The sequence below is a fragment of the Galeopterus variegatus genome, unplaced genomic scaffold, assembly GCF_000696425.1.
Source record: "Galeopterus variegatus unplaced genomic scaffold, G_variegatus-3.0.2 Scaffold6421, whole genome shotgun sequence".
In the NCBI taxonomy this organism is placed as follows: Eukaryota; Metazoa; Chordata; class Mammalia; order Dermoptera; family Cynocephalidae; genus Galeopterus; species Galeopterus variegatus.
Window position 1 is genome coordinate 7,424 of NW_007732532.1, and position 25,136 is coordinate 32,559.

Sequence of the window (25,136 nt, forward strand, 5' to 3'; positions counted from 1 at the left end):
CAGCAACGGAATTGCAACCCCTGGCGTTGCTCCTGCGCCTCGCTCAGCCAGTGAGCGGGAACCGGTCTGTATGTGGGATCCGAACCCTCGGGCGGAAGCACCGCCGCGCTTCCCAAGCGGCGCACTTATCCAGTGCGCCACCGGGCCGGCCCCTACTTTCTTTAAGTTTAATTAGCAGTTCTTTTTCTGATTCATTGAGAGGGATGTTTTCTCTTTTCTAATATATGCTTTTAAAACAGTGATTATTAACTTTAGCTGTGCAATGGAATCGCCGGTTTAATTAGCAGTTCTTTTTCTGATTCATTGAGAGGGATGTTTTTTCTTTTCTAATATATGCTTTTAAAACAGTGATTATTAACTTTAGCTGTGCAATGGAATCGCCTGGGGAGCTTTCAAATGCTTGGGTCTCACCCCTAGAGATTCTGATGTAATTGGTCTGAGACATGCCTTGGACATCATCAGCTCCCCAAGTGATTCTGGGTGCAGCTAAGGCAGAGAACCACAGATTTAAATCTATACCCTCCAAGTACAACTTTAACTGCATCTCACAAGTTTTTAATATTTCTTCATCATTCAGTTCAAATCAGTTTAAAATTTCTGCTGTGATTTAATTTATATAAATTTTTAAAATAGGCTTCTACAGAATTGGTGATATTATGTCTCTTGTTCTGGGTAGTGGTTAATGAGCATGTTCAATTTTTGATAATTTACTGAGCTAGACCCTTAGGATTTGTAAATATTTCTGTAACTTTATACTACACTTCAATATAATATTTTTAAGAGAAAAAGCAGATCCCACACAGGGAGTGGGAATTATAATGGCATTAGCATTCTCAATATTATACTGGAAACTAGAAGAAATAACACAATGCCTTCTAAATTCTAATGGAAAATGATTTCCAGCTTAGAATTCTGTATCCATATTTTCAATCAAATAGTGAGTGTAAAATAAAGACATTTTCAGTGAGGGAAGCCCACAGAAAAGTTACCTCCCATGCACCTTTTCTTAGAAACCTCTTAGAGAATGTGCTCTAGTAAAAGGAGAGAATATATAGAAAGATGAAGACATGGGATATGGAAAATGGAGACTCCAACATAGGAGAAAGGCAGGAGAAATCCCCAAGGGAAACAGAAAAAAAAAAAAAAAAAAAGAAAGAAAGAAATTCCCAAGATGACAGTTGTACAGCAGGCCTCAAGAACAACTAGTGCACTTGGGGGCAGGACGCTGGAGGGTTCTAGGGCAGACATATCCAAAAGAAATCAGAGCCAAGAAGGTACCTGCTTATGTTTGACTAAATTGAGAGATATTTCTGTTCTGTCACAGTACAAGGCTGTATCAGGAGTAGGTATATAGAAAAATCAAATGATTAAAACCAAAACATGCAAATACTAGAAAAAAGCAAATAGTGACACCTCCCCCATCAAAAAAATAAATAAATAAATAAGGGGGTACTATAATCACAGTTCACTTGAGCTGTAAATAGGAGTTTTATGGTCATAATAATATAAATAGGGATCACTGATGTAGCCAAGCTACATCACTGATGTAATATATCTGTATTAAATGAACGGGAGGAAGGAGATTTTGTATGTGTTTGTCATGTGGGGGGAGTTGGTAGGTGAGATAATGTAAGACAGTAGGACAATTTCTACAGTCTGACATCAAAAGATAACTGAACTAAAAAATTAAGAATTAGTGGTAAGCACAGAGAAGTAAAAAACACCTGAAGCAATTTAAACTGAGGGGAAGTGGGAAGGCATGAGGCAGGCTGTTGCTGCTTTCTCTTATAAGCACTGTAGCACTTATTTGTCTTTTCCAATTATTTGTACATAGTACTTTCAGAAAAATAAAATTAAACTAAGAAAAAACTATGAAAATAAAAGAGATTCCCAAGGAACTAAAAAATAATTTTTAGTTTTAAAACTGGATAATCACTGGAACATCTCTTGAACAAGCAGAAGATATGTAGCTCACATCAGTAACCATTATTATTAAATTTTGTTTTAGTCCAAAATTCTCCCCATATAAAGAGTCACATTTTCTACTATTTAGTATAAGGCACATGCAAAGCTGCTCCCACCAAAAGCCAGAACATACAAACCAAATGTTTTCATTTTATCAGGTTAGACCAAATTTACATTTTGTAATTTACATGTAACTCTTCAGGAACAAGTACAAAGTAAGTTTGATCTGCTGTGGAAACAGAATTATTCTTTTATCTTTTATGAGCTGATACTCAATTAATGGAATTAAGTGCTTGAATCAAAAAGACTGATATAGTTTGTATAAGTGAAATTACCTGAAAAAAGTCACGAAGAACTGTACCAGGTCCATAAAATTGCTGTGCTGGGAGAAGGCAATCTGTGACAGAAAAACAGGCAGTGTGATTATGTAGGTTACGAAATAGCACCACTGGCTCAACCTTCTCATTTCAAGAATTAAGCTGAAAGACAGACTTTACATTTTAAAGAAGAAATTAATGGAATTTTTTGCAGTTAAGGAAAAGTGCCTCACCCTTTAGTTTCTTTTCTTATTTAGTTGCCAACCCAAAAAGTAACATTCTGAGGCTTCAGCACAACCAACAGCCCCCCTGTGAACTTTACAATAGATCTGCAGTCCTTTTCATCTGTCCCTGGAAACCCCTCAGCCCCCCACATGAATCCCTAATGGCAGGCGGGCTACCTCAAGGTAGCCTCATTTTGTGCCCTTCATCCCATCAATATGTATGTACTCAGTGTGTACTCACTTTGATACTGTCCTTTTTTAAAAGAATTGTCTCAAGTTTTGCTACAATGAATATGAACTGACAATATGTCATCAGTTGGAACTTAATTTTATTATACAGTTAATAGTCTTTATACCAAGAATATGAAACATCCCTAATGTAAATACAATGAAATCATCAAATCTAAAACACCACTGACTGAAAGAGGCATTATTTTGTGTACAATTAAGAAAAAACACTGCCAATTAAACTATGACATAATGCCTTTTTAATCAGTGACTGTAAGATGTACTGTCATTTGAGAAATACCAGAATATGAAAAAATGTGCACCTCATAACTGATTAAATATAATTGACTCCTTATTATCAGAATGCCTTTTTAATCAGTGACTGTAAGATGTACTGTCATTTGAGAAACACCAGAATATGAAAAAATGTGCACCTCATAACTGATTAAATATAATTGACTCCTTATTATCACCTACGACATATGCAGTACTAGCCAGGTGTTCTGAGGTATTTCCTGCTTTTTTTAAGGAACACAGCCCTCTTTGAAGAGACAATGGTACTATAACTGAATCAATTAGTGAATAAGTGATAGTTAGTGATAATTGTTCCAGTATAGATAAGTATGACACAAATCAGGAAAGTAAATGATTAGCATCTTGTTTTCCTAATCCCACCCAACCCCCATCCCTTGCACTCTTTTTACAGCCAGACTCACAATGAGGCAGAAGGAAGACTCCCACTGTTTGCTATTTTGATGGTCTTATTTTCTTTTTGACATTCCAGTACTACCAAAAGGCCATAAAATATTATGGAGCATGAAATTTGAAGTTTTTGTGTCCTCCTTCTAGCCACCATTTACAATGAGAGATACAAAGTTACATAGATTTCATATAATAGATAAAGAGAGAGACCCACTTTCTTTTCCTTCATTTTTTACAGTATCCAGTCCCAAATAACAAGGCTCCTTGACAGAAGGACAGCTGCAGAATAAGGGCCATGGGCCTCACATAAAAGCTTTTTAATAAGACTGGAGAAGGACAATTATGTAAACAGGGTTATTCAATCTTAGGGAATGAAGATTCCAAGTTACAACACATCAGGAGAGAGAAGGAGACAGATTCTAGTCCATCTCAGCTGTTTAGATTTTAATCTTTTAAAACATTAGTGCTTCCTCAGTGTCCACACTTAAAGAAATCCGTGAAATACCTTTACTCACTGGATGCTAAAAGCCTCTGGATGCTAATAGTACCTTCTGAGGACCCATCAAGTGTACATGTTGCCCTGTGTCACACAACATTCCTCAGGGCAGCGCCCCCACTGCTAGGATCCAAATCAGCCTGACTTCTTCTTGACACAGGATCACACCATGTTGATGTCCAATTTATAGTAATAAATAACCTCATATAAACTGGCTGTCAGTGGGGCTGATACCCAAGACAGTAAAAGAGGTCCTCTTTTGTTGAATCTTTATCATCTTAAGTCCCCACAATTACAAAGTTGTGTAAGGAAGCAACAGTCATAATGTAAACACATGTTTATGAATGCACTGACCACTTGGAAACATCTAACCCGGCTTAATACCCCAACCATCTTGTCAGTCTTTGTTGGTCAATCTTTGATTGATAAGGTGATGAACTTATTGTCCAAACTGAGAATTTCTGAGAGTGAAGGGAATGCTATTAAAAATTACCCAGTGTAACAAGCATACTTTGTTAATAAGCATAAATAGGGCTGTTTCTACTCTTGATTGTCAGACAATGCAAACCAACTGCAAAATCAATCTTGCAAAAGACAAGATTTTAATGAAAGTACTGTTGGAGAACTGCTCATACAAAACCATTGATAAATGAAGACTTGGCAAATTTAGCCCTGTTATCAACTGAAGAAGGGATAAAAAATGAAGACATAAGTGCCTCATGATACTCTGAACAGGATAAAGAGAGGACTTCGGGAAAACTGATGAGGCCCGTAACTACTGTTTTAAACTATGCTGTGAAGTGAAGGCCTCCATGATGGAATTGTCATATCTCTCAGCACCATGTGTACAACTTATTTATGGTCTTTTTTCTTCCACTAGAAAATAAGATCTGTGAGGACTGAGGACAGGGACTTTACCCTACTATATTTTCAGTGCCTAAAGCAGTCATTGACACATAATAGGTGCTTAATATATTTTGCTTAATAAATGAGTGTGATAATTGGAAAAATAACAACCTCTCTTTCTCTCCAAACTCAATAATACCTGATTAATTTTTCTTTCTTTTAAGAACTGGCTCGTGGTTTCAACCATAATTTAAACTTTAACTGTAAAATTAAAATAAACATTTTTCATACTTTTTGGGTTTTTTTTCAAGATACTATCCCGATCAAATCTTTCTTTCATAATTTATTGTGAAAACATTGAGATGGATTTGGGGGCTTTTCTGGTAATGAAGGTAATGAGGACTTCCTATACTAAAATCTGTTTTCTTTTTTTTTGTCTTTTTTTCGTGACCAGCAACGGGTTTCGCAACCCTCAGTGTCGCGCCCGTACCGGACCGGGACCGGCAACGGGATCGCAACCCTCATGACCAGCAACGGGTTTCGCAACCCTCAGTGTCGCGCCCGTACCGGACTGGGACCGGCAACGGGATCGCTACCCTCGGTGTTGCGCCCGCCCCTCGCTCAGCCAGTGAGTGGGAACCGGTCTGTATGTGGGATCCGAACCCTCGGCGGGAGTGCCGCCGCGCTCCCAAGCGGCGCACTGTAGCAGTGTGCCACCGGGCTGGCCCCTAAAATCTGTTTTAATACAGAAAAGAAAATCTCATTATAGTTTATAAATAAAACTCACAATGTCCTTCTTTTCCTTTTCTAAATAGTAGATACCACTCTCCACACTCCAAGAAATCTAAAATTTATGTCCCCCTACATTTACACAACCTGATTCTAACTCAACTTTCACCAATATGTTTGATTAAGGTGTGTTTGCCCTGGGGCCCTGTGGATGTGTTATATAAATTCTGAAAAACTCAGAGGCTCAGCAAGCCCCAGGGTTTGGGTAGGATACTGTGACCTGCACTTCCCAAACACTAATTTTGTGCTTCAGCCAAACAAGAGTTTTCAGGTCATTGTACTACTCTACTTGATTCTGGACAAGGCACCAGACAGTTTCTGCGCCTGTCCACAGTGGGGGTCCTCCATGTCCTTCCTATCCCTCCCTCATTCAGCCATACCCAACCTCCACTGGGAAATGGCTTGCTCTCCTTTACACTCCCTCAGCGCTCAAACCACTTCCCTTTCATGGCAGGTGATAATCATATTCTGCCTTATGTTCTAAGATACCTCAGAGAAGAGGATTCCTATATTCCTCATTCTATGAAGAAACCAATTTCTGACTTTTTAATTGTTGTGGTAGGAAAATGAATAAAAAGGTAATTGCCTACCTCCCACACAAGAGCAGATATACCTTTGTATTCCAAAAACTAGGCCATGGTTCTCAAACTCTGGAGATCTTGCAACAAAGGCAGAATCCCAGGCCCTATTCCTACTTCTTTATCTTTAAGCTCCCCAGGTGATTCTGATGCTGGTGTCCACAGGCCACCCTTCAGGAAACTCTGAAATAAGGAATTATTAAAAAAAGAAAAAAAAAAAAAAATCCTCTCTTGCTCCTTTCCCGAACAATATTTTTTAGCGCTTCTGGAACCTCACTGAAAAAAATCCTTACTTTACTTGAAAGGTTAAAGTCCCAAAAGAAATGAACTTGTATCTTCCCAGAGGGTGGGAGGGTGGTGGGGGAAGGATAAGGGTAGAGGAAGAAAGTACAGTGCTGCTGAACAAAAGGAAAGGCGTGGCCTAAACTTGGAGATTGCAAAGGGAGGGGGTGGAGAGGATTTTTTAGCATTTTGAAAGTGCCTGGGAATATGGGGTGTCTGCATGGTGGGCCTGGGAAGGCTCTGGAGCCTCAGTGATTATTCTGTGTCCAAAGCTGTCACACATGACAGTGAGGGGCCAGAGCCCCCAGAGCAGCAGTCAGTGAATGAAGATCAATCGGAGGACCTTTCCCAAATCTTTGGGATCAGTTAAGCCCTGAGGTTTCTGTATATCTCGGAGAGAAGGGAATGGGTCTCTGAAAACAGAGGCTGAGAATGAATTTCTCATCATACGTGGTGGGTAGAGGCTGAGCCCAAGCATACTATAAAAATAAGGAAATATGGCATTTCTTATACTCAGCTACCACAGAACAAATGCTTTCCCTTTTTTAAAAACATTTGTATTTCTCACCTACTATGTGCCATCCACAAAGTATGCACTCAAAATCTTGAATGAATGAATACTGAATGACTACAGAAAGAGCATTGTTTAACACAGAAGGTTTGAAAAGAGAGAACCTCTAATTTGCCTTTATCTTCTCCACCAAGAACGTCATTGTTCTAAGCATGCAAGACAGGGAAAGGATGATGGGAAAGGACAGCTGACCGTGCTGAGAGGTGAAGCCTTCCAGCTTCAAAGCAGTGCCTGTTGGGCTCTGAGAAAACCCAAGGTACGTATGTGTATAGCTGCCAGAATCTCAACAAGCTGCTCCCACAACCCCCTGGGGCCAGCATCTCCACCAAGGCTAAGCCTAGGCTCTACAGATGCTGAAGACTTTGTGAGTGCCCATCCCTCACATCAGGACCTGAGCTCCACCAAGGCTAAGAGCCTATCCAAGCCTAGGCTCTACAGATGCTGAAGACTTTGTGAGTGCCCATCCCTCACATCAGGACCTGAAAGAGCCTAAGAGACCATGGCTCCTGGTCTGACCATGCCAATCTTGCCACATAGTTCTGGACAATGCAAGTCTGGAAGCTAGGAAAGGACTGACTCCTCCCATAAGAGTTTAGACCTTTCTACGAACATCCTTTCCACTCAGGCCTCAGCTTTGCTAACGATGAAAGACTCTGAGCACTGGCTGAGTATATTCAAGCCTGAGTCTAGTGCTATGTCACCAACTTGAGTTCTGCTGGGACAGAAAACAACTTTCTTTCAAAACCAAAATTCTATATGGAACTCTACGTTGAGACCACAGCCCCGGACTGGAGCTCAGTGACCATCACCTGGCCTGACACACTACCCACCTCACACTGGTTTGTGCTGGCACAGAAACTATACCCAAGCTCTGGTCAGAGCCTCAAAGCCAGTGAATACCACTGAGCAGCCCATTCCTGCCATGAAAGGAACACTCACCATCTGTCCACTCTCAGCCTCCCACCTCAATACTGCTCTGTGCTTGCTCTCCCTAATTTCCTTCCAGCCATTCCTTTTCAACACTCACCAGAATTCCATTTCCTAACACTTATTAATAATTTAAAAATCATTAAAGAACTATATATACTTGGTTGAAATATCAAAAAGCACCAAAAGGCTAATGATGAAAAGCAATGGTCTTGCCCACCCCCCCTCCAAGGCTTCTCTCCAGAGACCCCCATGTTTCTTATCAGCTTTTCTGGGAATTACCTTCTTATCACTAATGTTTATATTGTTATTTCTTGATCTATCCATTTTCAGCATCACTTACTGACTTCCTACTGTAACAGAAGATGATTTAGGCCATCAGCCCCTCTCCTCCTTCTAGTAGTTACATCACTGTTACCCACAAACAGCTGCAGGAGCAGGAGACACCGTAGCTACAGCCCACCGGAGGACGAGGACGGAGGATGGAGGACGGCTTCCCAGGCCTCACAGCCCCATAGGAAGGAGCCCTTGCTTGGGGGTAAAGGTCGTAGGCTCTCCAGGAAGCTCCCTTTGCCATTCTCACCAGAGTGGGGTGCCTGAAGGGGTTTTGTTCGGACTCCTGATTGTTCTAGTTCTAGAGACTGCCACCAGTGGCCAATAACTGGTCAAACCCTGGTACAATGCTGTGCGCTTCCTGCAAAGAAGAACAGAAGGGCAGTTCTGTGCCTCAGTTGGCCTCGGCTGTGGCCCAGCAGAGGTTTCTCCTGTAGCTACCTTTAGGAGGCTAAATAATATATTCATCCCTTTATTTCTTGCTCTATCACCTGTATTATCTTTTTTCATTATGGAAAATTAAAAAAAAATTTTTTAAGGCTTTATTTGCAAAGTCAACTGGTGTAGAGACAGGAGGTACAGCTCTCAAATTATGGAAAATTAAAAAAAATTTTTTTAAGGCTTTATTTGCAAAGTCAACTGGTGTAGAGACAGGAGGTACAGCTCTCAAATTCTAAATTTTAAACTTTTAAAAAAGTAAAGAGAACAGTATAATGAATCCCATGTACTCATCACCCAGCTTTAATAATTATCAGCTCATGGCCAATCACATTTTATTCTGTATTCCACCCACTTTCCCTACGACCACAGTATTTTGAAGCAAATCCCAGACTTCCTATAATTCCACTCTTAACTATTTCAATATAGATAGTAGCTCTTAACTACCCTCTTTGTAAAACTAGGATGTTTGTGTCCTCATCCCTCCTTTTTCTTCTACCTCCTAATTCTTTGGACAAAATTTCAACCTAGAACAATTCAATCCTTTAACACCACACTGTGTAGACTAGGATGGCAAATCCTTGGTCTTCAACGTCAGCTAGCCCTTAGCGCTGGTCAGCAATTGTTCTGACTTTATCAGAAAAAGCTGTCAGCACCTGTATAAAAGTTATAAAAGTTGCAAAAATCCCAAAATTCTGATATCTGCCCTAAAGTACCAACAACTATTAATCCATCCAGCACACATTCATGGAGTGTCTACAATCAATTAACACTATGCCCTAACACTGAAATATAAAAATAGCACTTGCCTTTAAGTAAGTCTTTGTGTAGTGAAAAAAGAGAGACAAGTCCACGGCTGTGATATCACAGATGAGGAGAGAAGTTGCTACAGGGTGTGCGTGAGGGTCATCAGATGGACCCCTCCCCTGGCTTTCTACATAACAATTCCACCTGGACTCCCTGCCTCAGGCCCGGCTCCTTCCAATCCACACTCCCCACTGCTGCCAGAGAGAGTTTTTTTTTTGGTGGCTGGCCAGTATGGGGATACAAACCTTTGACCTTGGTGTTATAAAACCTTGCTCTAACAAACTGAGCTAACTGGCCAGCCCCAAAGAGGTCTTTCTAAAACACTGATCTTTGGTCATTTCTTGGCTTAAAACATTTCAATATCTTCCAGTGGTTTTAAGGCTACAGGTCACAATCCTCAGCTGAAAACCCCAGTCTCTTTATAGCAGCCCTGCCCAGCTCTCTGGCTCCTTACTCGCAAGCACCATCACTCAGCTCTGCTAAATTCCTGGTAGTTCCTAAAAGTGACTGGTTATCCCTTTTCCCCTCCACAAACACCCCCACTCCCTGGCCTCATGTGTCTTAGGACTCAGCTCTGATGTAGCCTCTCTTCACTTAGACTCAGATGACAAGGGGCACTCCCCTCCCATCTCGGCTCCCAGGAACACATGGGCACACCTCTGACACCTGGCATCAGACAGAAGCTCCTGCTGTCCACTCATGGCTGCTACTCTGGACCAGAAAGTCTGCTGAATGAGTTGATTTTAAGAACTCTAGTGAGTTCCTGGCTAAGAGATCATATGAGAGGGTCTGTGAGAAATGAAGAATTACCCATCCCAGCCACAGGAGGTATTTCCAGATGGTGTGGATGAGACTGTCCAGGGAGAAAGGGTCCAGATAAAACCTGAGGAAACAATGGCATTAAAGAGCTGAGAAGAAACAGCCTAAGTCACAGGTGAAAAGTAGCAGAGGAGTCTTTCAAGAAGAAGGAATAATACATTTTTCTTGATAATGAAAACCACAAGGTAGAACAAGAGCCTTAAAAGTACTTTGAAACAAAGAAAACTTATACTTTAAGTACGGTTTAGTTCTAAATGTATTTCATGGCTTTATAATTCTTAAAACTCTTAAGGTACTGACATCTAACACCAGAAATTATGTATCCATATTATTATACAATAAATATAAACATTTTTAAGAGTGAAAACAACCCAAGTATCCATCAACAAGATAAATGAATAAATAAAATGTAGTATATACGTACAATAGAATATTATTCAGCTATAACAAGGAATGAAGTACTGAAACATACTAAACACAGAAGAACCTTGAAAACATTATGCTAAGTGAAAAATGCCAGTCACAAAGGACCACATATTATGTGATTCAATTTATATGAAATGTCCAGAATAGGCAAATCCATGGACAGGAAGTATAGCCTGTTAGTTGCCAGGTGAGAGAGGAATACGGAGTGACTGCTAATGGGCTTCTTTTCATCAAAATATTTTTGATGAAAATATTTTAAAATTGATTGTGGTGATGGATGCACAACTCTCTGAATACAGTATACTAAAAACCACTGAATTGTGCACTTTACATAGGTAAATTGTATGGTATGTGACTCATATCTCAATAAAGCTGTTATATAAAAAATGTATATCCAGTGAACAAAAGTTTCACACATCCCTTGCTCAGTACAGCAATCCTATTAGCACCCATAAACAAACTCTAAAGTCTAAATGAATGCCCAGTTCTCAATAAAAATTCTGTGTTGCCTTCATTTATGAACACTGGACTCTTACATAAAATAGCAGATGAAACACCCAGCATGCAGAGGGCTTTAATATTAGTTCCACATTACAATAACAAGCTCTGTTACAGAGTCAGTAATAAGCTGGAACTCCAGCTCCACCACCACCACCCACCTTCCCACCTCACACTGCCTGCACATTCTCAATCTGGAATACCTACCCTCCCAAATTATGGGCATGGCTGAAGCCAGCTGAGCCCCTGCTCACTGGGAAGAACAACTAGGACAGCTTTCAGAAAGCAGGAGCTAAGGGAAGAGCATTCACCCACAGGCACAACTGACCAGAAAACTGGCACAACTGGCCCCAAAACACCCACGACCCTCTTACACACAGGCCTTTTTAGTCTGGGTGTTTTGTTGTTGTTTTAACTGCATCTACAAAGATTTTTTTATAGTTAGTTTTAAATTCCCTCAGTTAGCAATTATAGGTTTTGATCTGTTCTTAATTATGAAAAAGAATCCTGGGATTCGTTCAGAGTAAAGGAACTTGAGTTTAGCATTACCATTTTTAAAGCACCAAAGTTTGCATGAATTTGCGAGTAGAGAATTAGATTTCCTCAGTTACTTTGCTTTAAGAAATGAGAATCCAACACTAAAAGGTTTTGCCTGCATTGACAAAAGCCATACTGAAATGTAACGGAATGGCCTACACTGTACCATTTAAACATTTCTTTACTTTCTTCCTTAAATAATTCTCTACATTTTTATTGAATTTGTACAGTTGCTAAGTGTGTGTATGTGTTTAAGAGCCATACTACACCCAGAAAAGCTTAGGCTCTGGGGAAAACAGAGCAAAAAAGAAACTTGTAAGACCCTTTGTTGAGAACATGATACATCTACCCAGGAAGATGCCAGCTCAGCCCTCCATGCATTGCATAGCCAGAAACCATCCCAAGAGCAGAAAGAACTAATGTTGACTAGAACACGTGCGAGAACACGGAGAGCACAACCTGCCACAGGTCTAGTCACACTATTTGTGAATACTGCAGTCATTTGTACCAGATAGCAAAAAGACACAGTTTCAATAGAACTTACCTGCTTTTTCAAGTAAAGCTTGGCAAACTAAATGGTGAGCATGCCATCGTTTATTTTCGCAAGCACCCCTGAACGCAGCTTTCATAAGTGGATCTTATTCAAGTTACAGATCTAGCACAGGTAAGGAGCACCAAAAAATCAGGGAGAAAATCAACATCTCTTGGATTCTTAAACTTAAAATTATTACTTTTTTAAAGTAAGTGTGGGGAAGAGCTCCCTCTAGAAGGAAATCTCTAAAACCACTTCAGTGACTTCCAGAGGGTGGAGCAACAGGGCACTGAGAGGAAAAAAACTAGAACTTGGCATTGGCAACAGCACAGCTATCTCCAGCACAAAAGCCTGCTTATATGCACACAGCCCTCTTTCCAACTGGGAAAAACGTCAGCAACATAAGTCAAGATTTTCACTAAGAAACTTAAAAATATTAATCAATTTTCAGCTATCAGCAACAAAGCTTGAAATTCAGCTAGATTCAATATGTAGAGGTATGTAAGTACAAAAATAATTTTAACTTAAAACAAGTCAAGGCCGGCCTGTGGCTCACTCGGTAGAGTGTGGTGCTGATAACACCAAGGCCACGGGTTCGGATCCTATATAGGGATGGCCGGTTTGCTCACTGGCTGAGCGTGGTGCTGACAACACCAGGCCAAGGGTTGAGATCCCCTTACCGGTCATCCTTTAAAAAAACAAAAAAAAAACAAACAAAAAAAACAAGTCAATACACTTTATTTCCTAGAACCCAAATCAAGTATTTCACATAAAAAACCAAAAAAAAAACAAGTCAATACACTTTATTTCCTAGAACCCAAATCAAGTATTTCACATAAAAAAGATCTAACAAATGTAAATGATCTATGTATATGATCTATATAACTTGATAGTGGTAGGGGACGTTACCAAATTGAAATTGTGCTGATGGAAGCCTAGAGCTCAACCTCCCTGGGATCAGAGAAACAACCTAAACCGCTGCTAGCCTCACTCCAAATGCAGCCTATGGCGGGGACAATTCTAACACAGATCCCAAGATTCCCACCCCCTCGTCTGCAGGCCTTATATATCCCTTTTCCCCTGTGAGGTGGGCCTGACCTAATCAGATGAGCCTTACAAAAGAGGGTCTAGAGGTCAGAGTCAGAGAAATTTGAAGCTTCAGTATACATATTCAGGATGTTGGTGTGTGTGTGTGTTTATACATATGTAACATTTTTATTTTCAAATATTATATAAATGGAATCATGCATGGCATGCAAATTTCTAAGACTTTTTTTCAGTCAGCAAAATTTCCTCAGGATTTATTGAAGTTGTGTATATCAATAGTTCTTTTTTTTTATTGCTGTATATTATTCCATGATATATATGTAGCACAATCTGTTTAACCATTCATCTGCTGAAGAATATTTTGGTTGTTTCTGTTTTTTGACTATTATAAATAAAACTGCTAAATACTGCTGTGCAGGCACTATAAACATTGGTGTACAGGTATGTGTGTGAACATTGGTTTTCATTTCTCTGGGATAAACTGCATTGCTGGGTTGGATAGTTAAGTGCAAATTTAGTTTTAGAAAATGTCAAGCTATTTTCCAGAGTGGCTGTACCATCTTACATTCCTACCAATCCTCTCCAGAATTTGGTGTTATCACTATTTTTAATTTTAGCCATTTTGACAGGTGTGCAGTGATATTTCATTGCGGTTTTAATTTGCATTTCTCTAATGGTTACTGATGCTGAACATTTTTTTTTTTTTTTTTTTTAAAGATGACCGGTAAGGGGATCTTAACCCTTGACTTGGTGTTGTCAGCACCACACTCAGCCAGTGAGCGAACCGGCCATCCCTATATGGGATCCGAACCCGGGGCCTTGGTGTTATCAGCACCGCACTCTCCCGAGTGAGCCACGGGCCGGCCCGATGCTGAACATTTTTTCATGTGGTTATTTGCCATATGTATGAAAAGTCTCTTCATGTCTCTTGCCCATTTTCTAATTAGATTGTTTGGTGAAATGTCTCTTCATGTTTTTTGCTCATTTTCTAATTAGGTTTCTTATTTCTTTACTGTTGACTTTTTTTTTTTTTTTTTTTTTTTAAAGATAACCGGTAAGGGGATCTTAACCCTTGACTTGGTGTTGTCAGCACCACGCTCTCCCAAGTGAGCTAACCAGCCATCCCTATATAGGGATCTAAACCCATGGCCTTGGTGTTATCAGCACCACACTCTCCTGAGTGAGCCACGGGCTGGTCCTTACTGTTGAGTTTTGAGAGTTCTTATATTATAGATTCAAGTGCTTTGTCAGAAATATGGTTTGCAAGTATTTTCTCCCAGTATATGTAGCTTGTCTTTCCAGCCTCTTAACACAGTTTTTCAGCGCAAAAACTTTTGGTTGTGATATGGTCCAATTTACCATTTTTTCCTATTATGGATCATGTTTTTAGTATCAAATCTAAAAACCTTTTGCCTAGCCCTTGGATGTGAAGATTTTCTCCTATACTTTTTCCTGGAAGTTTTATAGTTGTATTCTTTACCTTCAAATCTGTGATCCATATTGAGTTAATTTTTGTATAAGATGTGAGGTTTAGGTCAAAGTTCATTTGTTTGCCTTGGTTGTTCAATCGCTCTGGCACTAAAAGGCTATCCTTCATCCACTGAATTGCCTTTGCACCTTTGTCAAAAATCAGTTGGACATATTTATGTGGTTTTACTTCTGGGTTCTATAGGTCAATCTATCCCACTGACAAATGTGTCTATCCCTCTAATAACCACAAAGTCTTGATTACTGTACCTAAATAGTAAGGCTTAACATGGGGTACAGTGATTCCCCTTATTTTATTCCTCTTTTTCAAAATTCTCATAGCCATTTTAGAACCATTGCCTTTTTCATATAAAGTTTAGAATAAGCTTGTCTATATCTACAAAAATGTCTTGCTGTAATTTTTAAAAACTTTTTAGTGTCACCAAACAACACCCCCTCTCCCTGACAACGCCCTGCTAAATTTGACTGGCTTTAAAAAAACAAACACAAAACAAAACTTTTTTTATTGTGTTAAGATATATATAACATAAAACTTATCAATTTAACCATTTTTAAGTGTACAATTCAGTGGCAATTACTCCATTCACAATGTTGAGCAACTATGACTACTGTCTACTTCCAAAGCTTTTTCATTACCCCAAACAGAAACTGTAACGACCATGAAGCAATAACTCTCCATTTACTGCTAGCCCCACCACTGGTAACCTCTACTTTTTGTCTCTATGAATTTGTGTATTCTAGAAATTTCATGTAATTGAAATCATACAATATTTGTATTTTTGTGACTGGCTTACTTCACTTGGCACAATGCTTTCGAGGTTCACCTGTGTTATAGCATATATCATTCCTTTTTAAGGCTATATAATATTTCATTGTATATATACACACTACGTTTTGTTTATCCATTCATTTGTTAATAGATATTTGGGTTATTTCCACCTTTTGGCTATTGTGAATAATGCTGTTATAAACACTAGTATAAAAAAAAGAGGTTATATAAGCACAGAGGCTGCAAAGATTGGATAAGAGAATAGTATGAACAAGTTTATATGAATACATTTGAAAACATGAAGTAAATTAATATTTAGAAAAAAATTACTAAAAGTGACTCAAATAGAAAGAGAAAAATCCCAAATATCCTATAACTATTAAAGAAGTTGAATCAGCAGCTAACAAAATATCTCCACAAATAAAACACTAGAATCAAATTATTTTACTGAAGAGAGTTACCAAGTACTCAAGGTTCCGGTAATTCTAACCTTACATCTCTTCCAGAGATGAGAAAGAGAGAAAGCTCCTCAAATTATAATTACTAAAGGTTAGTTTAACCTTGATATCAAAACTATAACAAGGACAGGAAAGGAAAATTATTGGACATTCTCACTCATAAAACAGACACAAAATTCTTTTTTTTTTTTTTTTTTTTTTTGACCGGTACGGGGATCGCAACCCTTGGCTTGGTGTCGCCCGCACCGCACTCAGCCAGTGAGCGCACCGGCCATCCCTATATAGGATCCGAACCTGCAGCGGGAGCACCACTGTGCTCCCAGCATCACACTCTCCCGAGTGAGCCACGGGGTCGGCCCCAGACACAAAATTCTAACCAAAAATATTAGCAAACTGTATCAAACAATGTTTAAAGTAAGGAAATAATACATCATGCCCAAGTTGGGTTTATCTCAGGAATGCAAATGATTTTCAGGCCCTGGCTTGTGTAACAAGGTGAATGGTGGTGACATTCACTGAGAAAGGAAGCATAAGAGTTAGGGGCAAAGATCACAAGAATAACCATGCACCAAGTGTAGGGAGCTTGTGAATATCCAGACAGAGACATCTAGGTAGCAACTGAAAATACTGCTCTGTATATGTTAGGTTGAGACAGGGCACTGAGAATTGCCAGCATAGACATGGTACCACAAGCCTACAAGTAAAATGGAATTACCCAGGGAAACTGTGTAGAGTGAAAAGAGAAGAGGATCAAGGCCTGAATCCTAGACAACCCCAGTGTTTAAGGAAGAGGATTCCCTAAAAAGAACAGCCACAGAATCAGGGAAAGAAAAGACCAGGAAGGCAAAGAAAGATAGTGACTCAAGTCACGCAATAAGAATGAGAAGGGGACTGAAGAATTCAGTCACTGGAGTCCACTTAGACAGGGTGGTTTCAGGATGTGAGGAGAGAAGGAGCCAGACTGTTGTGGGTTGATGGGTGAATAGTCAAGAGAAATAGGGAATGTAGTCAATGCTTACAAGAAGACTGGCTGAGGAGGGAACTAGAGGGAAGCAGAGAGTGTACAAGAGCAAAGGAAGAAGTAGATTAGAGTATTAACAAATTTGTACACCATTTAGACAGGGAAAAGGAGAGAGGGTAGTGAGCAAAAACACAACATGGTTCCGATCCTCTATATTCCACAAAGGAAAAGATTGATTTTTCTTTAGTCACAGTCCCCAAGGCATGAAGACATAACCATCAGAACTAGTTTTCAAACCCATTCTAATTGATCTGTGATGACTTAATTCAGTTGATCATGCTTCTGAAAGTCTTCAAAAGGCAACAGCCCCAGTCCAGTGACCACACTTTCATGGCTAAAGGTGAACAAGTCCTTGAAAGTTCACTCACCCCTGACCTCCACATTCACCCAAAATGAAGGAGGTAAGAAGCAGAAAGTATTGAAGCAAGGCCTCACAGGACATGAATACAAACAGCTCAAATGGGGCCATGGGTCTTCGGAACAGAGGAAAGGAGCAGGTTGACAACAGAGGGTGCAGCATGCAAAACAAACCCTCACAACTACCCCTTCAGGTCACATGCACAGAGAATCTGAGACTAGGAGGGGCTACATGACTTGTACAGAAGCCAGGAATCAAACCACATCTGTCCAACTACAACACCTATGCTCTTAAACAGGACCTCACACTGCCTCCTGTTAACCCCATCTATCCCCCTTTAAACTCTGACAGCATTTTGAGGATCTTTTCATATGTCACTTTCCACTCTGGCTTTCACTGGTTATGTGTGTGTCTGTTTCATTTAGACCCACTTTAATCACTCTAGAATAGAAGCTCTTTGTTCAGCCCTACGGGCTTTTACATGGCAAGCTCTCAATGAAGAAATGAGTACATTTGTAATTATCAAATCTCTTATATGCTAACTTGCTTTCAAAAGTGCATATAAATTTCCTTTGTAAGTGATATAAGTCATCCCCACTACAATCTTCTTTATAGTATGCATGTGCTCAGCTCTCCTTTGCCATATATATTACAAAGGTAAACCAAAACTATACATCTCATTTACCACAAGTTCCAAAATAGCGAATTTAGTCTTCACTAAAGAGATTTACCACCTTTGCAGGTGCGAAACCAAAAAGCACTTCTTACCTGAATTTTGATGGGCCAGGTGAAATTACTGACATAAACAAAGAAAGTGATATTTGGGTGGTTGCGAAAATCAAACTTCTCATTAGAGAAGCTATCTTTGTATTCCTTAATGTTGGTTTTTGAAACAACAGGCATCTCTTCTCCAGCCTGGGTTCCAGCTGTTAGGAAGAAAAAAATGAAATAGAAGAGAATAGAAAAAAATGAAACGGAAAGACAGGATCTGCCCTCATTAATAATAAGGATAATAGTTAGCATTTACTAAACACTTACTATGTTCCAGGCACAGCCTTTAAGAGCTCAATCTCATTTAATCCTCACAACAACCCTATTATTATCCTCATTTAAAGATTAAGAAACTGTGGTTCAGAGAAATTAAGTAAATTGCCTCAGGTCAAACAGCCAGCAAGAAGTGGAGTTAGGATTTGAAGCTGGGCAGGTTGATAAGCAAGCCTGTGCCCCTAACCACAATGGTTTTACTAGGAACCCCTGCAAAATCCCCTTCCCCACTCCCCAAAACAGGCTACATGTGGCCATGAAACTACAGATAGCCCTAGAATCCTATTACCAAGAAATGGCATTCCATTCCTTTGCATTTCCCCTTTACACCTCTTTGGCAATGCTCCATCAGATTCCTGTACAGGGACACTGACTCACCCCCCACTTCCTAACCAGCAGCAACCTCAAGTCTCAATAGTAGCAGGGAGGAAGGGACTCAAGGGGTCACTCAGTCCTCCCTACTGCTACCAGCCACGACTGTATTTAAGTGCTCCCCGATCTGGTATAACTCCATCCTGTTCTCAGAGAGTCTTTCAACATCCCATATTCTCCCTCAGCCAGCAATTCAAGTGTCTATAAAGACTCATGAAATGGACGTTTTTCCATGTCTGAGTTAAACCCTGTGACTAAAGCCTAAACTGTCACATCTTTTTTTTTTTTCCCTTTTTGTCTTTTTTCGTGACCGGTAACGGGATCGCAACCCTCGGTGTCGCGCCCGCACCACGCTCAACCAGTGAGTGGACCGGTCTCTATATGGGATCCGAACCCTCGGCGGGAGTGCCGCCACGCTCCCAAGCGCCGCACTCTACCGAGTGTGCCACCAGGCCGGCCCTAAACTGTCACATCTTCATTGAGACAGTCACTGCAAATCTTTCACATGCTCAGAGATGCTGCCTTTCTCCAGACAAATACTCTGATAATTCAGACTTTGTTCTTTTTTTTTTTGTCTTTTTCCGTGTCCGGCAACGGATCGCAACCCTCAGTGTCGCCCCCGTACCGGACCGGGGACCGGCAACGGGACTGCAACCCTCGGTGTTGCTCCCGCGCCTCGCTCAGCCAGTGAGCGGGAACCGGTCTGTATGTGGGATCCGAACCCTCGGGCGGGAGCGCCACCGCACTTCCCAAGCGGCACACTTATCCAGTGCACCACCGGGCCGGCCCAGACTTTGTTCTTAAAAGTCTCTCCTCATTGAAAGTTTCTGAACTTCTTCCAAATTCTACACAATCTTTTAAGATATGATATACAAAGTGGCATGCAAAGGTAATATTCTTATTTCACAGTCTAATTGGTTTGTATTTTGGCCAAAAAAAAAAAAGCATTGAAGTAGTAATAATAGTAATTAAACAATTACCATTTAGTGTAAATTTACCATGTTTCAAGCATTACAATGAGTACTTAGTTTATTATTTCATTTAATCCTTACAATACTCTACATAGCTAGGTGTTTTTACTATCCCGTTTCATACATGAGGAAAATGGTTCAGAAAGCTTAAGTAACTTGCTAAACAGCACAGTGAAAGTACATAACAGGTAGAATTCAAACCCAGGTCTATCATCAAGTTATGTAGTGGTTATCTGTCTTAACCACTACATCAGAGTCATCCTTTATTTCTTCTGTAGATTTTCTGCCCAGCAGATCTTTAGTGAATCATAGTAAGACAAGGAAGATAGCAAAAGCTATGCTATGAATCACTAAAGAGCTTGATTTAATTTCCAAAGTACCTACTAAAATCTCATTATATTTAAAATATTTTCATTTCTTGAAACTATGAGTCATCTGAATTTTTCACTTCTGAAGCATGGATGTAGATGATGATGGTAGCACTAGAGTAGTGGCCAAAGCAAGGGTATAAGTGGTGATAGTAGGGTAGGTACAGTAACCATGTTACTGAGCCTGATGTCACAGTACATATTGGTATGCTACAACCTAATTTAATCTATATAATTCTAAGAGGTAAGTATTGATATCCCCATTTCACAGATGAGTAATCATAAAATCTAGAGAGGGGTTTAGATACTGCTCAAGGTCTCACAGCTAAAAGTGGCATCTGTCTGTCTCCAGAGCCCCCTTTCTCAACCTGTATATTACATTTCTCAATCTATTACCTCCACTCAGAGGGTCTTCTTTAGGTGTGTCTTTACCTGAGAAGCTGGCAGCCCAAGTGATGTTGAGGTTGAAGTTTTTGGAGGCATTAATGAACATATCCAAATCCCTGTTTTGCTGATGAAAGGAACAAATAATTAGAAAATTAATTATGACAGTTTCCAGATTTTAAAATAAAGCAATAATTAAATTTTACTATTCTCGACTTTCTTAATGACAGAATATTTTACAATGCCATAAGAGAAACTCACACTTATAGAAGAGTTAGCAAAATGTCTAACTAATTTGCCTCAATATAAGTAATATATCCCAAATAAAATCTCATTTCCCTCCCATAAAAATATATGGAGCTCAATTCTTTATCAAATGCCTACCTCCATGAAAAAGCATCTTTTAAAAAGACCCTTGTCTGAACACAATGATTTACATCTTCTGACCTATATAGGGGAATAAGCCTCCTGAAGATGCTCTGGGAAACCATTTCCAAATGTGTGGAGTTTACTCGTACCAGTAAAATATTTGATCAAGTGCCCCAATTTATATTTATTTATAACTTAAGCCCACGTGCTTCTGAATTCATAGATTATATAGTGTAAAATCTCTCCAAAACTGGGAATAATTTTTTTTAAAAGCATATAAAACTAAAATAAACTATATTTCTAAAAAGTCTTTGATAAAATTCATTTGTGATTTGAAAAACATTTTTTTTTCTCATTAAAAATATTATTTCAAGAGAGTGTGACCGAGTATCCTTTCTTAGCTTTGAAAACCCTGTTTACCACTTAGGGATACAGGAATTCAAAGGGCTACTCTAACTTCATTTATTTTGAGTCTTGGTTTTAATGACTAAAAAAGATACCTCTGAGAAATCTGTTGAGCCAAACAAAAGAAGTGCACTGTTCGCTATGCTAGGCAAATTATGATACTAATTTTAGTTTTCACTGAAATTTGACTAGAAACTTTCTTGGAAGGTCAAACAATTACTTTTGCAAACTAATCAGATGTTGTATTTTTATATTTTACAAATGGATCCAATTGTGCTGAAATTCTTCATTATAAAACATCATAAAATAGGTTAGAAAATTGAGATTTTTCCTTTTTTTTTGTCTTTTTTCGTGTCCGGCAACGGATCGCAACCCTCAGTGTCGCGCCCGTACCGGACCGGGACCGGCAATGGGATCGCAACCCTCGGTGTTGCGCCCGCACCTCGCTCAGCCAGTGAGCGGACGGTCTGTATGTGGGATCCGAACCCTCGGTGGGAGCGCCACCACGCTCCCAAGCGGCGCACTGTAGCAGTGCGCCACTGGGCCGGCCCAGAAAATTGAGATTTTTAAGGGTGTTGTTCTGATAGTTCTTATAGCACAAAATCATAACAATGGAAACACTTCCAAACAGCTATTTTCAAAATGTGATCTTCAAACCAGAAATTCTCTCACAAAGCAGTTACACCTTTTCATTCACTGATAAAGCCTCACCTACATCTTGAAAGGATAGTTCAAGTATTTATTTATTTTTTTAATTAATTAATTAATTTGTTTGTTTGTTTGTCTTTTTCGTGACCGGTAAGGGGATCGCAACCCTTGGTGTGGTGTCACCCGCCCCTCACTCAGCCAATGAGCGCACCGGCCATTCCTATATAGGATCCGAACCCATGGCGGGAGCGTCACTGTGCTCCCAGAACCGCACTCTCCCGAGTGCGCCACGGGCTCGGCCCTATTTATTTATTCATTTATTTATTTATTTTATTTGTGTGTGTGTGTGTCTTTTTTGTGACCGGTAAGGGGATCACAACCCTTGGCATGGTGTTGCCCGCACCGCGCTCAGCCAGTGAGAGCAACGGCCATCCCTATATAGGATCAGAACCTGCGGCGGGAGCGCTGCTGCGTTCCCAGCGCCGCACTCTCCCGAGTGAGCCAGGGGTTTGGCCCAAGTATTTATTTATTTATATTTAATATTTGCTGGCAGCACACAACTAACAATTACTTCTTTCCACGGAAAGAATCAATAAACTTGAAATCCTTGTGCTCTTGTAAAAGAACACACACATTTGAATAACTTTATTAAGTATTCTGTTATAAAATAAACAGGGAAATCCAGAGAAGTCCAAAAACTTTCATGGCCACTCCCCACCTTGTTAAGAAGTATCACAATGGTTCTACTATATTTATTTTTAAAAGTAAAATTAACATCAATTACATCCTGAAAGACTTTGAGTACTTTACCTACTTGCTTATGAATGAGGCACTGAATACATTTCATGTGTGATACTTTTTGCTATTACCTTATCCTAAAATCTTGGTTTTTTTAAAAATTCCAGTCAATGCAGCCAATAAAATGATATACCTATACAGTTTTCACACAAAATATTTTCATTTAAAGTCATTTATTATTTTTTCTTAAAAAGCCATTCACTCTTGAGGCTATATCTTCTCTAGTATATCTTTTCTTAATTTCATCAATGAAATGGAATATTAAAAACAAGTCTTACTTTCACTGAATTGTATAATAAACATACCACACTTCGGTCTTGTTCTACCACTTTTTAAAAAAATTTAGCTATGTTTACTGATAACATTTGTTAACAAAGAAATACATTTTGGCTTATTACTATATTGTTTTCCATGTATTATTTGTTACATTTATTGTGCCAGGATTTTTGAAACGGTAAATAGTTTTGTGTATATTGATGAGAAGGCTCCTAAATAATTTGCCATCGAGTTTAGTAAAATTTCTGTAAGTACTGGAGTGGGTATTGAATGACTTTATATTTCACTGAAGAAATTGTACAGGTGTGTCTTCATGTTCTGGATGCTTTGCTTTTAAATGTCATGCTGTGTTGCCTTGCTTCCCTTCTACTACTAAGTGATACTTTATGGCAGGTTGGGCTTCATCATTAACTACAGCAGATATAATTCCACCTTCCAAATAGTCGTTCCAACTATTTAAATTATTTCTGGCCAACTTCTTGTTGGACCTGACTAAACCTTTGTTTCTTTCCTTCCTAATGAGGCTAAGAACTCATTCTAGAAGTGTGACCTCTGCCACCTCCCTTGCTTGTCCTTACATCACTGGCATTAATTTCAACTGGCAGTTTCTTCTTGGGTGTTTTTAAAGCCTCTGGTCTGTACTGAGAGAGTAAATCTGGGCTCTGGGCTCTGCTATCTGCCTTTGATGGTGAAGTTCCCCTTGCAATCTCCACTCCTTTTCTATATGGGGCTATGATGGGCTGACAGGCAAACCAAATATGTTTTGGAGTCCATGTCAGTCTGTATCAGATACTGGTGAATCTTATCAACACCATTCTTGCCTTTAGATGGAAAGGAGATAAAATGTAGATTCTGACATTTCTTTCCTGCACCTCTAAAGATCATTTTGTGTACTATACTCTGCAGACCACTACTAAGGCAGTACTGTACTAATATCTATAATGACCAAGAAAAAGACCCACATAAATTCAAAACAAAACAGGAAGACTTTCAAAAATCTTACTTCATCAGGAGTAGCCACAAAATTGATGGCTGTGTAATAGCGGTCATCTTCTTGGGATAAGCTAAAAGTGAACTGGTAGTCAATAAGAAGAGTATCTATGGAAAAAAGAAATGAATATTTAAAAACTGAAACAAAACAAAATAGAACAGGCTGCTTTTCTCATAAATTCAATTGCCAAGGAAGCACACTGATTTACTCACACCCAGGTTTTTCAAAGGAAATCAAGTCTGTAAGCAGTAACAATTTATTTGGGTTAACTAACCACCAAAACCTTCTTTATATCATGACTGTGGTTGAGATTTTAAGCTTAAACCGAACTCACCTACAAATATTAATGGAACATCTATGGCATGCTAGTTTGCATAAAGATACAAAAATATAAATTAATGGTGTAACAGAAAGCAGGACTGCATGGAAAAATGGTTGATTCCAGGTCTGGGGCACAATTGAGATACCACCTCACACCCATTAAGATGGTTACTATCAAAAAAACAGAAAATAGGGCTGAGCCTGTGGCGCACTGGGAGAGTGCGGTGCTGGGAGTACAGCAGCGCTCCCGCCGCAGGTTCGGATCCGCAGTGCGGCCGGTCACAAAAAAGACAAAAAAAAAAAAAAAAAAAAAACCCCAGAAAATAATAAGTATTAACAAGAACGTGGAAAAATTGGAACTCTTGTGCACTTTTGGTGAGAATGTAAAATGGTGCAGCTGCTATAGAAAACAGTACAGCAGTGCCTCAAAAATTAAAAAATAAAATTACCACATGATCCAGCCATTACACTTCTGGGTATAAACCCAAAAGAACTGAAAGCAGTGTCTCAAGCAGATATTTGAATACCATGCTTATAGCAGCATTATTCACAATAGCCAAAAGGTGGAAGCAACACAAATATCCGTCAACAAATGATGGATAAGCAAAAGGTGGTATGTATATACAATGGAATATTATTCAGCCTTAAAAGGAAGGACATTCTAGGGCCGAGCCCGTGGCACACTCGGGAGAGTGAGGCGCTGGGAGCGCAGCAGCACTCCCGCCGCGGGTTC

The 25,136-nt window shown here is 39.5% G+C and overlaps 1 protein-coding gene across 1 annotated transcript in view; it reads right to left on the reverse strand.

The window, feature by feature from the left end:
* Positions 1-2,212: 2,212 nt before the first annotated feature.
* Positions 2,213-25,136, reverse strand: part of LOC103606270 (attractin-like) — a 93,909-nt gene continuing 70,985 nt past the window's right edge. The window contains exons 22-25 of the mRNA XM_008590879.1: positions 24,095-24,189; positions 20,644-20,722; positions 18,225-18,382; positions 2,213-2,362 (exon numbers count right to left, since the gene is read on the reverse strand). Of these exons, the coding sequence (XP_008589101.1) occupies positions 2,297-2,362; positions 18,225-18,382; positions 20,644-20,722; positions 24,095-24,189 (398 nt within the window). The 3' untranslated portion in view covers positions 2,213-2,296. The remainder of the gene's footprint in view (positions 2,363-18,224; positions 18,383-20,643; positions 20,723-24,094; positions 24,190-25,136) is intronic.